General features: G+C 40.7%; 1 protein-coding gene across 1 annotated transcript; it reads left to right on the top strand.

The window, feature by feature from the left end:
- The first annotated feature begins 1,098 nt into the window (after positions 1 to 1,098).
- Positions 1,099 to 9,428, top strand: LOC311627655 (interferon-induced very large GTPase 1-like). The gene has a single exon (XM_084894140.1). The coding sequence runs from the start codon at positions 1,101 to 1,103 to the stop codon at positions 8,382 to 8,384; it is 7,284 nt and encodes a 2,427-aa protein (XP_084750266.1). The 5' UTR covers positions 1,099 to 1,100; the 3' UTR covers positions 8,385 to 9,428.
- Positions 9,429 to 14,011: the final 4,583 nt, after the last annotated feature.

The following is a 14,011-nucleotide window of genomic DNA, read 5'->3' as shown; positions in this document are numbered from 1 at the left end:
GCCTAATTCATTTTTTACATGTAGTTATCCAGTTTCCCAACACCACTTATTAAAGACAATCCTTTCTCCATTGAGTGTTCTTGACTCCTATGTCTAACATTAGTTGACCACTTACGCAGAAGTTTAATTCTTGGCTCTCTATGCTGTTTCATTGGTCTAGGTGTCTATTTTTATACCAATACCATACTGTTTTAATTACTATAGTTTTGTAATATAGTTTGAAAGCAGGAATTATAAAGCAGGCTTTGCTATTATTTCTCAAGATGGTTTAACTATTTGTGGGTTTTTATGAGGCCACACAAATTTTAAAGTTGTATTTTATATTTCTGTGAAAAAAATGACATTGGATTTAGGATAAGAATTGTGTTTAATCTATAGATGGTTTTGAGTAGTCTGAACATTTTAGCAGTATTAATTCTTCTAATCCATAAGTATGAGATATCTTCCAGTTGTTTGTGTCTTTTTCAATTTCTTTCAGCAAAGCCTTTCCTTCTAGTTGTAGAATTTCCACTCAGGCAACCTTCCTGTGGTTCTGGATGCTGTCTGTTTTGTCTTTCAGTTATAGTTTTGAAGTGGTTGTGTGAGGCAGCAAGTTCATTTTTTTCGGACTTCTAGTATATTTTATAAAACAATGAAATGATAGGATGAGAAAGCCTTAAAGATTTGCATACTTTTGTTGTTTTGTGAAATTTCAACGTAAGATATTATTTCCATTGCTTTTCTGAGAATGTCAAAGGGAAGGAGGGAATAAGGGAGGAAGAGGAAAAGACAGAGGGAGAAGGAGGGAAGAAGGGAGAGAAAGAGAGAAAGAGAATGAGAGAAACATCACTGTGAGATAAACACATCCACCAGTTTCCTCCTACCCGTCCAACCCAAATTGGGAGCATAGATCAAACCCACACCCTGGTATAGCCCTTGTTAATGAATTAAACCTATGACCCTTTGGTGTAGAGGCTAATGCTCTACCCATTAAACACACCTGCCAGGGAAGAGAAATTTTAGTACTCTTACCTTTTTTTTTTTTTTTTTTTTTTTTAAGGTGGCTGACACTTCTAAAGATCGTGACAGAGGCTAACTGAGTGACTTTTCTTTCCACAGTGATGGACACAGCAGACACCTTCTCTCATGAGCTACTTGTCAGAGGACAAAGGGGGCAAGATCTCCAAGAGCTGCTGAGAGAAGTAGGACTGGCAGTTGAATACTGGTTGCCAAAGCTGCAGGAACACCTGGGTGTGAACAGTATACAAGCCTTACAACACTTAGAAGAAGACGACCTTCAGAAGCTGAAATCCCAGGCACAACATCCCTGGGAGAAAAGGGCTCTGGAGAAGCTACTTAACTCAAATAGCCTTTCTAAGTTTCAGGAATCTCAGATAAAAATAATAAAGGAACGACACAAGAAGGCAGAACAGGCATTGCAGGAGCTAAGAGTCTTTCAATCAGAAGGGAGGCAACGACAAGAAGAGGCAGTGAGGAAAAAAGAGACAGAGCTGAGACAGGAAATGGAGATTCCCAAAGAGTACTGGCCACCTCCTGAAAAATCCTTAAGAGAAGTGATGGAGCAAATGCATAAACAACTCAACCTCATGGAGGGCACACTGTCTCACAGGCAAAACCTCCCAGACAGAGATCTCGTGAGATGGGCATCTGGAGGGCTGGCGCTGCAGGGAATTTACAAAACCAGCTCCCACAGCAGCTTTCTAGAGAAGAGACAGGAGCTACTCAGTGTCCCCAAAGAGTTCTTACTCTTTGGCCCTGAGCACAGCATTCGGATGGAAACCAGAGAATTTACATCTTCTCAAGAAGAATCCAAGTTCAACCAGATGACAGAGAAGCTGGGCTTCAGTGTAATTGCCTCAGCCCAGGGTGGAGGTTGGGGATTTAGCATGGAAGCTGGTATGGACCACAGTAAACATTCGGAATCCAAGGAAACCCAACAATCACGTTCTGAGCACTCATATTTCTGCTCTACCAAGTTCAGCTATGTTCCACTTGCCTCCTGCCACTTTTCCATGGATCAGCTCCAGTTCTCCAAGGCTGCTCTTCAAGAACTGAAGTGCATTGAAGACCTTCTGGGTCAGCCTGCAGACACAGACAGACCCCCCTTGCTGAGGCAGAGGGTTGAAGATTTCTTCCATAGGTTTGGCTCTCATGCCAACCAGGGCCCTCTGCACCTGGGAGGAATCTACTGGTGGAAAGCCAAATCAGAGGGTTTCCGAAGTGAGCAGCTGGCAGAAGTAAAACAGCAGTCAGCAAAGGCCCTGAATGGTTACATAAGGGGCAGCTACAGTGGCTTTGGAGTGAAGGTTGCTGCAGGTGTGGATGGAACAGGCTCTCATTCAGAAACTGCAACCCAAAGTACAACCTTCCAAAATCTCCAAACCAAAGTCGAATTATCTGAGGCTCAGACAGGTGGCCCACCAGAAGCAAATGGCTTTCTCCATTGGAAAGCTGGCCTAATTGCCAGTAATCAAACCTGGAGTGTCATCGACCGGGGACTTCAGCTGGTGCCCATTTGGGACATCATCCTTTCCAACCACAGAAGTGATTTTAAGGATCCATGTCAGGTAGCGAGCTTACTGAATGATAGCTACAAAGCTCTGGCATGCTTCACTGCCCAGACCCAGTATGCAGAAGAATTACTGAGTGTTGGGAAGGAGGCTGGGGTTTCCCTAGAGGATGTGAAATCCTGGGAGGTATCTGACCCTGAAGAGCAGTTTCAAAAACTGATAAATTTCATGCAAATATTGAGTAAAAAAACAAACAGTTATGACACTTGGGTTAACATATGCCTCACAGATCCGGGTCTGCAGAATTTTCTGGTAAACACGGTTAATTTTTACAAAAATTCTTCCATCAATAAAACTAAGTTTATTAAATCTCAGTTGCGCAGCCTTTTGGATCCTCACATCTACAGAGTGAAAAACTTTCCTCAGGCTCATTCCATCATCCAGTGGGTCTTCCAGCCAAAGTCAGTGCAGGAGCACAACAACATCTCCCAATTTACTGAACTAATTAAAATCTTAACGGAAACCAAGAATGACCTCATGGAAGTGAAGGAGAAATCTGGGCCTGCCGAAAAAGTGGAAGAAGCTCAGAGGAAGGCCACTTATGAGGTCAGTTTATCTCTTGGCAACTTCTTGAATTACCTCCAAAAAATAGAGCAGCCAGACACACAGCTACTGCTACTTTCCATTGCAGCTGGTGCAGGATATCATGTGGAAAACAATAATTTTCAGCATCTCCTGGGCTGTGAGGAGTTAGACTTCCTACTGCATAAAATGCAATCTGCCCAAGATAAATACCAGGAACTCAAAAATATTTGCACGTACAGAGCTCAGGCATTTCTGGTGCTCACAGGTCTGACAGCTACCGTTGGAGTCATGGCTGTTCCTCCAGAAGAGAAAACACAACGCTTGGCATTAATAAGGCGTCTCCTGGGCCAATCTTTGTCAAATGAAGTTGTCAATGTCCTCTCCAAACCTGGAGCAGACTATGATTGGGAAAATCTAGAGAAAGACTTAAGATTGCTCATTGATGGTAACTATGATGCCACCATCTCTTCATTGCAAATGGATGAGATAATTAAAGACTTGCAAAGTATTTTCCATGAAAGGAAAGAACCTCATGAACCACGTGATAATGATAATATCAAAGGGGAAGTCATTAAAAATACAGCCTTCCTAGATTTACTCCATAATCTAGGCTTAGAAGATTTCTACCCAAAAAAGATGAATAGAACTAACTTCCATCTGATCAACAAGACTTCTGTGTACAACAGTCAGCCCAGTTCTGAAAGGGAGCTTCCCATATATTTCCTTCAGAAGCTACAAGTACTGGATTATGGGCTGCGATACCTCGTCTTCAGAGATGATGGAAACACACAGAATCAAGTCAATCTAAGTGCCTCAAATAAGGACAATGAGGCTTTTAACCCATATAAATACTTGTTTGAAGACAGGGATATTCCAATTAACCCTTCACCCTCTAGCCCTAGACCCCACATTCACCCTCTGGATATTCAGATGGCAATACTTCACTGTGCAGATGATTTTGCCAGACAGTATATTTTGTCCAAACTTTCCATTTGCCAGTTTGCACTCCCTCTTCTTATACCGAATCCCTGCAATTCTCAAATTGAATTCTCTCTCTGGTCTCTCAGTCAAATTAGAAGGAGCTGGCAGGAAGCAAGGAAATCACCAAGAGAGGAGAAGATCAATTACAAGAATAAGCAGATGTGTAGAGTCTCTACCCCCATTGTGTCTTTTATAAAAGTTGGAAATGGCTTTTCTGCTTCCAAATCTCAAATCATGAACTGTCTTCTCAGTAAACGTAAACATGATATCTTTTTCCACCGCCATTGCAGAGGGAGCACCAAAGACTGCCTCTTGATGGGGGGAGTGGTGGAAATCTGCTGGCACTGCCCTGGTGGGGAAGATGAGGACAGATTTAACAACTGTGTGGCCTTCACCAATCTTCATGGAGATGCAAAGGAACATAAGAAGCAACTCACCTTCCTGCAGGAGGTCTCTTCTCTAATTGTCGTCCTGATGTCAACTTCTGACAAAAATAAAGAAAATCAAAAAATTATTTGTGATTTGTGTCAGTCTCCAAGACCTTTGATCTGTTTAGTTGATAATGAAGAGAAAAGCCTGGGCAATAATTCTAGCCAAAAAGTCATAATTGGAATCAGAGACAGAAATGAAGCAGAATTAACAGATGAGCTTGTTACTACAATCAGATGCTTGCTAGAGCTCTCAGACACTGCCCTCAGCTTAGAGGATTGTACTCCAATAGCTCGCAAGCAAGGATTCCTTATTGACGAAGACCAGAGAGACTGCAAGGAAGCCAAAGAAAAGGCAGAGGATTTAATAGCTCTACTGAGACAATATAATATATCTCAAGTAAAGGAAAAGTTATTACCCCTTCAGGGACACCTATGGCATCTTTGGTGTAAAAAGGACAAAGAACTCTATCATTTAAGAGAAAAGGGGAATCGAAGCATTGAACAACACAAGAGTGAGATTGAGACAGAAAAGCAAAGAATACGGAATGAACAGTTGAAAAGAGCCTTTCCTCCCAATGAATTAATGCAGTCTGTGCTTGAAATTCTCCAAAATCACTCAGAAATTCAAACCACACACTACTTTTTGCAATGGCTGAGTGTGTTTTTGGACAACCTGACTGCAGAACACTTGGAAAAACTGAATGAAAAGAAAAACAATTTGTGGTCACTGATACAAACAGAAAAGCAAAAGGCACCAAAGAGCACTGACCTACAACGCTGGCAAAAAGAGATAGACGCTATCTCCACAGAGATTGGTGACTGCACATTGGGAATTGAGCAACTTCTCAGAGAACTTGGCCAGATCTATGAAGCTCTGGAAGAAGCTTCCCCCACTAAAAACACCCTTTATCTCTCCCTTCCCCAGATTGCTGCCGATCTGATGGTATCTGGTGCTCCCATTGAGCTGATGGATGGGGATGCTTCCTATGTGCCTGTAAAGTGGGTGGCAGCTGTTTTTGACAAGGTCTCTGAGAAACTTGGAAACAAACGGCTGTTTGTTCTCTGCATCCTTGGCCTACAGAGCTCAGGGAAGTCCACCCTGCTGAATGCACTTTTTGGGCTGCAGTTCACTGTCGGTGCTGGCAGGTGTACCCGGGGGGCCTACATGCAGCTCCTGAAAGTCGAGGACACTTTCACAGAGGAAATGGGCTTTGACTTTGTGCTTGTTGTGGACACAGAAGGCCTTCGGGCCCCAGAACTCAGCAATAAATCCAACAATCGTGACAATGAGTTGGCAACCTTTGTCATTGGACTTGGAAACTTGACTCTGATCAATATTTTTGGGGAAAATCCATCAGAAATGCAAGATATTCTACAAATAGTTGTCCAAGCCTTTATGAGGATGAAACAAGTGAAAATTTTCCCAAGTTGCCTTTTTGTCCATCAGAATGTGGGGGAAGTCACAGCTAAAGACCAAACAATGGAAGGAAGGAGGCGGTTGGAGCAGAGACTAGATGAAATGGCGGCAACAGCAGCTGAGCAAGAACAGTACTCAGATGTAACCCGCTTTGCTGATATCATTAAATTTGATGTCAATACTCATGTCTACTACTTTGCTCACCTCTGGGATGGCAATCCCCCAATGGCCCCTCCCAATCCTCTATACAGCCACAATGTCCAGGATCTGAAAAGGAGAATTCTTATGACTGCCAAACAGGAGTCTAGGGGAAGCATCATGAAGATAACAAATGTGAAACTGCGAGTTCAAGATTTGTGGAGAGCTCTATTGAATGAGAACTTTATTTTCAGTTTCAGGAACACCCGAGAGGTTGTGGCCATGACCAAATTGGAAACTATGTATAACTACTGGACCTGGGAACTGAGGAGTCATGTGCTAGCTTTGCAGAACCAACTCATCAACCAGATTAAGAATGGCAAAATCCAGGTATTGACAAGAAGCACACTTGAGGCTCCAGTTACTGAAAAATATAAAGCCATCAAGCAAGAACTTGAAAAATATTTTAATGAAGATCCAGAGAGTGAAATAATGATTCAGTGGAAAGCAAGTTTTGAAAATAAACTAGCAAACCTTAAAGAGGCACTTATTTTTGAGAGCAAAAATAAAGCCGAGGGACATATTAGTTACAAAAAGAATCAAGAAATACTGGATAACCAAAAGTCAAGTTATGAAAAGAAACTATTGCAAAGAAGTCGAGAATTGGCTTTAACTGTAAAGGATAAAGAACTGAGTGAGGAAGAGCTGCATGTCAAGTTCAATCAACTTTGGGGAAAATGGGTCTATGCTGTGTCCTCAACTCTCCCTCCAGTCACAGAGCCTAACATTGATGTGGATTCTGAAAACATCCTTTTGGACTATTTTAAAAAGGAGATAGGTGTGGTGAATAGCGTGAAGGATAAGTCTATAAAGGCGTTTGAAATCAATTACAAAAAGCATGTCAAAGTGAGCAAATGGTTTTACCAATTTCAAAACAACTTAGAAGTATGTGATATAGAATCCATTAAGAGAACTACTGACTGTATTATTTCAAGATTTACTGAAAAAATTAAAAATTTAAAGGGGCAACAATGTGATTACAATCCAAGTTATTTCCATGAAATCCTGCGAATAATAGAAGAGGGGGTTAAATCTGCACCCACTGAAGACAGATACACATTTACAAGTAAGTACAACACTGACTTATCTTTGTGTTTATTCAAAAGAGCATCTGAGGATTTTAAGGAGATGCATAGGATATTCCAAATAACAAATAATCCTGTAAATTATTTGGAAAGCAAGAAAGATGATTTCTTCATGAGTTTTAAGATCTCTTGTCAAGGAGCAACCTCAGTCACAGAATTTGTTGATTTTCTATGGCACAAACTCACTCCTGCCGTCTCCGACACGCTTTGGGAAAAAATGGCCCTTAAAATTGCTGGGGACATGCGAGCTACCAGCCCAGAATTCAGTGGAAACAGGGCGAACCTGGAGAAACACGTTCTTATCTCCCTGGCAGAAAACGAAAATTTTGATGATTACTGGGAGTACATTCATAATCCCGAATCATTTTTTAAGAAATATATTCAAAAACATATTGAAAGATATTTTTCAGAACAAAGAAGTAATAAAATAAAGACTTTTTTAAAACTAAGTGTAGATGACATCAAAAATGCCATCCTCTCAGCTATTCATGAATCCACAGTGATAGCTAAAGATAAAAGCAGCACTGTGTCTGGGTGGTTGGATTTGTTCTGTGACGACTTGGGGAGTAACTTGAACTTTCTACGAAAAGATCTGGTAAGCATTGAACACCAGGAGATAAAAGATATTGAGTTTCTCAAAGAAGCCATGAGTGAAGCTTTGGATCCCGCAATGATCAGAGTAGAACGGGAGTGTTTCAGTAAGCCTGAAGATGGAATGGTTTCTGACATTCAGAAAATGCTTACTGAACATCTCTGTGGCTGCTGGAAACAGTGTCCCTTCTGTGGAGCAATTTGTACAAACACAATCCCTGACCATGACGGAGACCACAGTGTTCCTTTCCACCGTCCTCAGGCTATCAAAGGATGGAGTTTTTTAAACACAGACCACTTTGCCATTGACTTCTGTACTAGCGATGTAGCAAGTGATAATACTTTTACTTTGAAGGATGGTCGTAAATTCCCATTTAAGACCTATAGACAGGCAGGAGGGGAATATGCCACATGGAGCATCACCCCAGACACATCCACCCAGCCATACTGGAAATGGTTTGTCTGTCACTTCAGATCAAACCTAGAAGAAAAATACCAGAAAAAATTTATAGGTAGTGGTGAAATCCCTCACACATGGACCAAGATCACAAAGCAAAATGTGCTTGATGACTTGAAAAAGCAATAATACGCAATGCTCACAAAAGAATGCCAGAATCTGAACTAGAGTCACAGTACCAGAACAATCCAAAAATACCTCCTCCTCACAATTATTTCTATTTTTTTCAAATGAAATGGCTAAATATAAATCAATTAACATTTCAAAAGTTAAATATTTCCTGTTGAAAGGACTTCCTGTTTCTTCATCTTAATTCTTTCTGGTTGAAAAACAAATTGCTAAAATATATTAACATACAATGAAATCTAATAATATCTATTTAAAATTCCTACTTCATATTTTAAGCTATTACTCAGAATGCTTTTTTTCCCCCCAAAATATATAATATTATATGCAATCCCAGAGAAAGTTGTTTCTGTGGAGGGAAATCAAAATCATTATAGACAGCTAGATTAACTATATGAACATTTCAAATGAATGTACAGTTCTTGGCTGAATGCTACAAATTGCCTCTGAAATCTTGTGAAAAAGTTAACCCTTGAATGGAAAAATATTAATGGAAAGATGATTCCCAACCATAGTGATATTTAGACATGTTCTGTTCTGGAAAATAGTAACACAGACTTGACAGAGCCTGTATCAAATTCAGGAAACATTATAAGCAAATATAAAAAATTTAGAAATTGAATTATTATCTTTCTCATGTAAGTAACACCCTCAATCTCCTCAGTCACCTTAGCAGTTCCCTGTGCCATGCTTAAATAAAAATTAAAAATAAAGGTTCATAGGAGCTTAGGTAGTCAAAGCCTGGTATTTGTAAAAGCTTAAGAAGAACTGGCTTTTGGAACAAGACTTATGAGCTAGTGAGAAGGGCCACTTTAATCAAGGCTGTCAACAAAGGTCAGATTTCATTTTGCCATTAATAATTTTAAAAACTATTTCTTTAAAAATCAAATAGCAAAGACTATATAGTTTTTAGATTCTGATTATTTCAATAAGATACTCTTTTACATAGTAAAATGTAAGGAAATGCTGGTCTCTAAAATAGGCACCTTTGTGACTTTTCACACTGTATGAGTCATAGGATCATAATCAGAATGCAAATGAAAAACTCTCTGATGGTAAACAAGAATCACCAATCTGCAAACATACACCTTCTGAAACAATGACTTATGCTAGGTTCTCAAAGCTAATGACTTAAAGTAATCTTGATACAAAAAAAAAAAATGTTTTCATGTTGGAAATAAGAGCATCCATGTCTTCCCTTTACAGGCACACTCTATCCCTCCATAGCCAGTGTAAACAGACAGTGAACAGCAGTCAAAACCTTGCATCTTCAGAGCTGGCAGATGGTGCTGATTCTGCTTTGAACATCCAAAGAGCTTCAAGCATACTCTCAGTTTGAGGTCAAATGACCCAGGTCTCCAAAAGAAATGCTTGAACAGAAAAACTATAAAGGAAACAGGTGTTCTAGAACAGTATAGTTTCCCTTTTGTTCTCTGGAAAATAGTCTCAGTAAGACTGGGAAGGACCTCTGTTATAGTAATATGTAGAAATGTTTAAAATGCTTTAAAAATGTCTAAAAATGATTACAAGGTTTTAAAATGTTTGAATTAACTTTCTTGAAACTTAAAGTGTGATATTCAGGACACATTCCCTACTGCCCTGATGTGCACCCCATGGATAAGAATTTGAACTTTAATCACTGACTCAGAGTGACGTGGGGAGAACCATATGTGTGAGTAATGTACTCTCCCTAACCAACCACAAACAGCCCCTCGCCTTGTTTAAGACTAACCTGTATGCCTGGACATAATTCACTGATAGCCACCGAAACTTCTGCGGGTAGGAACAGGCTCTAAAAATGGATTCTGGCCAGCCAACAATGCTTGCCTGTTGAGACAGCCACAAAGGCATGTCCCTTTGTCAGTTTGGCAAGTGACACACCTCCATGCTCCTCTCCCTGCCAGACTACAAAAAAAAGAAGAAAAAAAAATGGCTAGTACCTCCCAAAGGAGGAGCAACCAAGCTCTCAGGTGAGGAACTCCGGCCCCCTGTATCCGGACCAGACCTGACCAGCTACTGAGCTCCAGAGAACACCACCATTGGGATCCCATTAAGCCTGTACCCGCAGCATCAAAAACTTTTGTAAGTAATAAAGTGCTGTGTGATTTGCAACTGCATATGTTTCATGTGGTGTAATTCCTCTGGCAGTTAGTTAAATCATTTTGTGTATGCTTAAAATTAAAATTAAAGCTTCTGTCCCTAGCTGGTTTGGCTCAGTGGCTAGAGTGTCGGCCTGCAGACTGAAGAATCCCAGGTTCAATTCCAGCCAAGGGCACATGCCCAGGTGTGGACTCGATCCCCAGTAGGGAGCGTGCAGGAGGCAGCTAATCAATCATTCTCTCTCATCACTGATGTTTCTATCTCTCTATCCCTCTCCCTTCCTCTCTGAAATCAATAAAGAAATATCTATTTTTTAAATCAAATTAAAGCCGAAACCTGTTTGGCTCAGTGGATAGAGCGCTGGCCTTTTGGACTCAAGGGTCCCAGGTTTGTTTATGGTCAAGGGCATGTACCTTGGTTTCGGGCACATTCCTAGTGGGGGTATGCAAGAGGCAGCTGATCGATGATTCTCTCTCCTCGATGTTTCTAACTCTCTTTCCCTCTCTTTTCCTCTAGGTAAAAATCAATACTGTACAATTTTTTTAATTAAATTAAAGCTTATGGTCCTTTTGGTCCTAGGCCTTCCCTTGGTCTTGCTTGCATAGAGTAGCCTCTTTGATAGCAACTACTTAAATGTCCCAACACCTGCACGGTTAAAATTTATCAAAAGGAACACCTTAGATAAACACCCCAGATCCTTTCCCAAGATCCACTTAGGACAACCTTCTAATATGATCATATTCAAATAGTGACAGAAACAGTATCCCTTGCATACCCTGGAGCATGGCTCTCACAAGACTGCAACCCTTAAAACTGCAATGTTCAATTAACATTTGCTGAATGCTTTTGTTATTTGTTTGATGATTCTAGAATGGGCTTTAAAGAGGTATCATGTGCCATACATTCACTTTGATGTTCAATCTAAAATTGTGTATAAATAAAAATCACCTTTGACAAATTCCTCAGACATTTAAGTAGTGTGATTATTACATGCCTGGGTTGCCATCCATCACCTCTCAAAACCTTTGGTCACACACACTCTCAAGGAGACTCCCAGCTTGCCTCTGTTGTGCATGGAACTACCTTGTCTTCAGGGGGGGAAATGCTACCTGCCATCAAGGATTTCCCTGCAAAGATCAGCCACATACCTGACCCAGACCACAGTGATGGAGCACAAGTGATGAGCAGGGCCTTTGTAGAATCCTGAACCAAAAGTGAGCAGCCAGCTGGACAGCAGCTGATGCCCCAGGACATGCCTGACCCCATCTGCAGCCCCCAGTCTCTAACCTCTCCACACAGCCACTAGGATGCACAGCAGATTGTCAGTGTCCTCAAACTGAACCCTGAGGAGATACAAAAGAACTACAAGCACCTATTCAAGGTGAACACTAAATCTCTAGGCAGTTCCTTCTACCTGCACTCAAAGGTGGTCCCAGCAAAGGTGCACCTCCAAGAGGAGGTTACAGTCTAGGCCCAAGAGGATAAAGAGAAAGAGAAAATGCCCAAAATGTGACCTCTTGGCTCCCACCAACTCTTCCTGCCACCACAATTTGTAGCTAAGTGTCTTTTACACACACACACACACACACACACACACACACACACACACACACACGAGATTCAGAGGCTGTGTTGAAGGGATTTAAAGAATAACTGACACAAAATAAATGAAAACAGAGGAAAGAGTAGGTAGGAACTGGGTTTCCTGCCATCAAAGAGGGATCAAAATTAAGGTAATTACAATATCCTTAGATTGGGGTCAATGGGGAGAAGCCCTCAAAACCAGTGCAGTAGGAGTAGGCATTAGTAGGAAGGAGAATCATAGGATCACCACAAGTAGGAGGCACTGGGCCAGGTGGTGCTCACAGGACTAGAGGTGATCAGACTTGTGGGTCAGTAGAGACAAGGTCAACAGATCGGGATTCTAAAAATATCACTGAAAATAGGGGACATAAAAACAGGAATTGAGATTACCAAATACATAGATTTTGGGGATTTCCAAAATATTATACGTTAAACAAAAGATTCCAAGTGCGGTGGGAAAGAAGGAATCAGAAGGCCTTTAGATATGAGGCAAGAAGGGTGATAGATTCTAAGACAAAATCAAACTTCACGAATAAGGTGTAAGTTTCTTAAAGAAAGAGGAAAACTTGCACTGCAGTGTTTTTATTTTAACAAAAAAAAAACACCTTTATTTTCATCTTCAAATAACTGTTCTTTTTTTTCCATGATAAACCTGATTAATTTACAAAGATGCCCTATACATTGCCTCTTCAAAGCATTCCCCTTGAATGAGAGATTTACCTTCATATAATCCAGACATAGAAAGGTGTGTCATTTTTTTTTTCCAGAGAGAGGGATAGAGGAATGGAAACATGGATGAGAGGGAACCATCATTAATCAGCTGCCTCCTGCATATCCCCGACTGGAGATTGAACCCACAATCCTGGCATGTGCCCTGACCAGTAATCGAACAAGTGAACCTCTTGGCTCATGGGTTGATGCTTAATTACTGAGACACCCTGGCTAGGTTTGAAAGGTTTAAATATATATATTTTGTTATCATTACAAGACAAAACAGAAACTAGCATAAACTAAGGGAACCCATTCAGATTCTTCTTTTCCAGGAACCAGCATTGTTAGACTGGTTCCATTCAGCAAAATCTGGTCTAATTTAGTAATCCTTCTTCCCTTCTGGTATGTACTTCATTAGAGGCAGCAGCTGCAATGGGTTAGTGGTAGCCTTACTAAAAGTGGTCTGCCTGCAATGAGAAATCTTTTCTTGTTTTTTTTTGTCTTTTATATATTTTATTGATTTTTTTACAGAGAGGAAGGGAGATAGAGAGTTAGAAACATCGATCAGCTAACTCCTGCACGCTCCCCACTGGGGATGTGCCCATAAACCAACGTAGTGCCCTTGACCAGAATTGAACCTGGGACCCTTCAGTCCTCACACTGACGCTATATCCACTGAGCCAAACCACTTCTCTCCCTCTCTCTCTCTCTCTCTCTCTTACTTTCTCTCTCTCTCTATTTCTATCTCTCAAACTGGTTCTCTCTCTCCAAAACCAATAAAAAAACATATTTTTCAAAAACAAGGTGCAAAAAGGAAATAAGAGTTGCATAAGATTCCTACACCTGTTGGAAAAGATAAGCTTTTTTTTTTTTTTTTTTTTTTTTTTTGAGAAGTGAGAGAAAGTAGGCCTTCTACAAGTGCCAGCAGGCAAGAAAGTAAGCAGAGGTTCACATCAAGTTGAGAGTAGTAAATAGGAGCATGAGACAAGGCTGTCAGATAAATCACTCAGTAGTAAGCAATAATTAGACAAAGAAAAAAAAGAGCTGGAGGGTGAAAAAAGATAGATAAAACTGATGAGCAGACAAGAATAAATTTGTTTCTGCATGACCTTCAGGGTGAGGGTAAGAAGGGTGGGCCAAATAGAAAGCCTAGGCCTTGGAAATGGATGCCCCTCAGCACAGAGTTATTCTGGTCTCTAGAATCACAATGAAACTGGAAATTTTAATGTAGGGTT

This window comes from Pipistrellus hanaki (genome assembly GCF_964339955.1).
Source record: "Pipistrellus hanaki genome assembly, chromosome: 9".
Lineage (NCBI taxonomy): Eukaryota > Metazoa > Chordata > Mammalia > Chiroptera > Vespertilionidae > Pipistrellus > Pipistrellus hanaki.
This window is presented reverse-complemented; position numbering and strand designations above follow the sequence as displayed.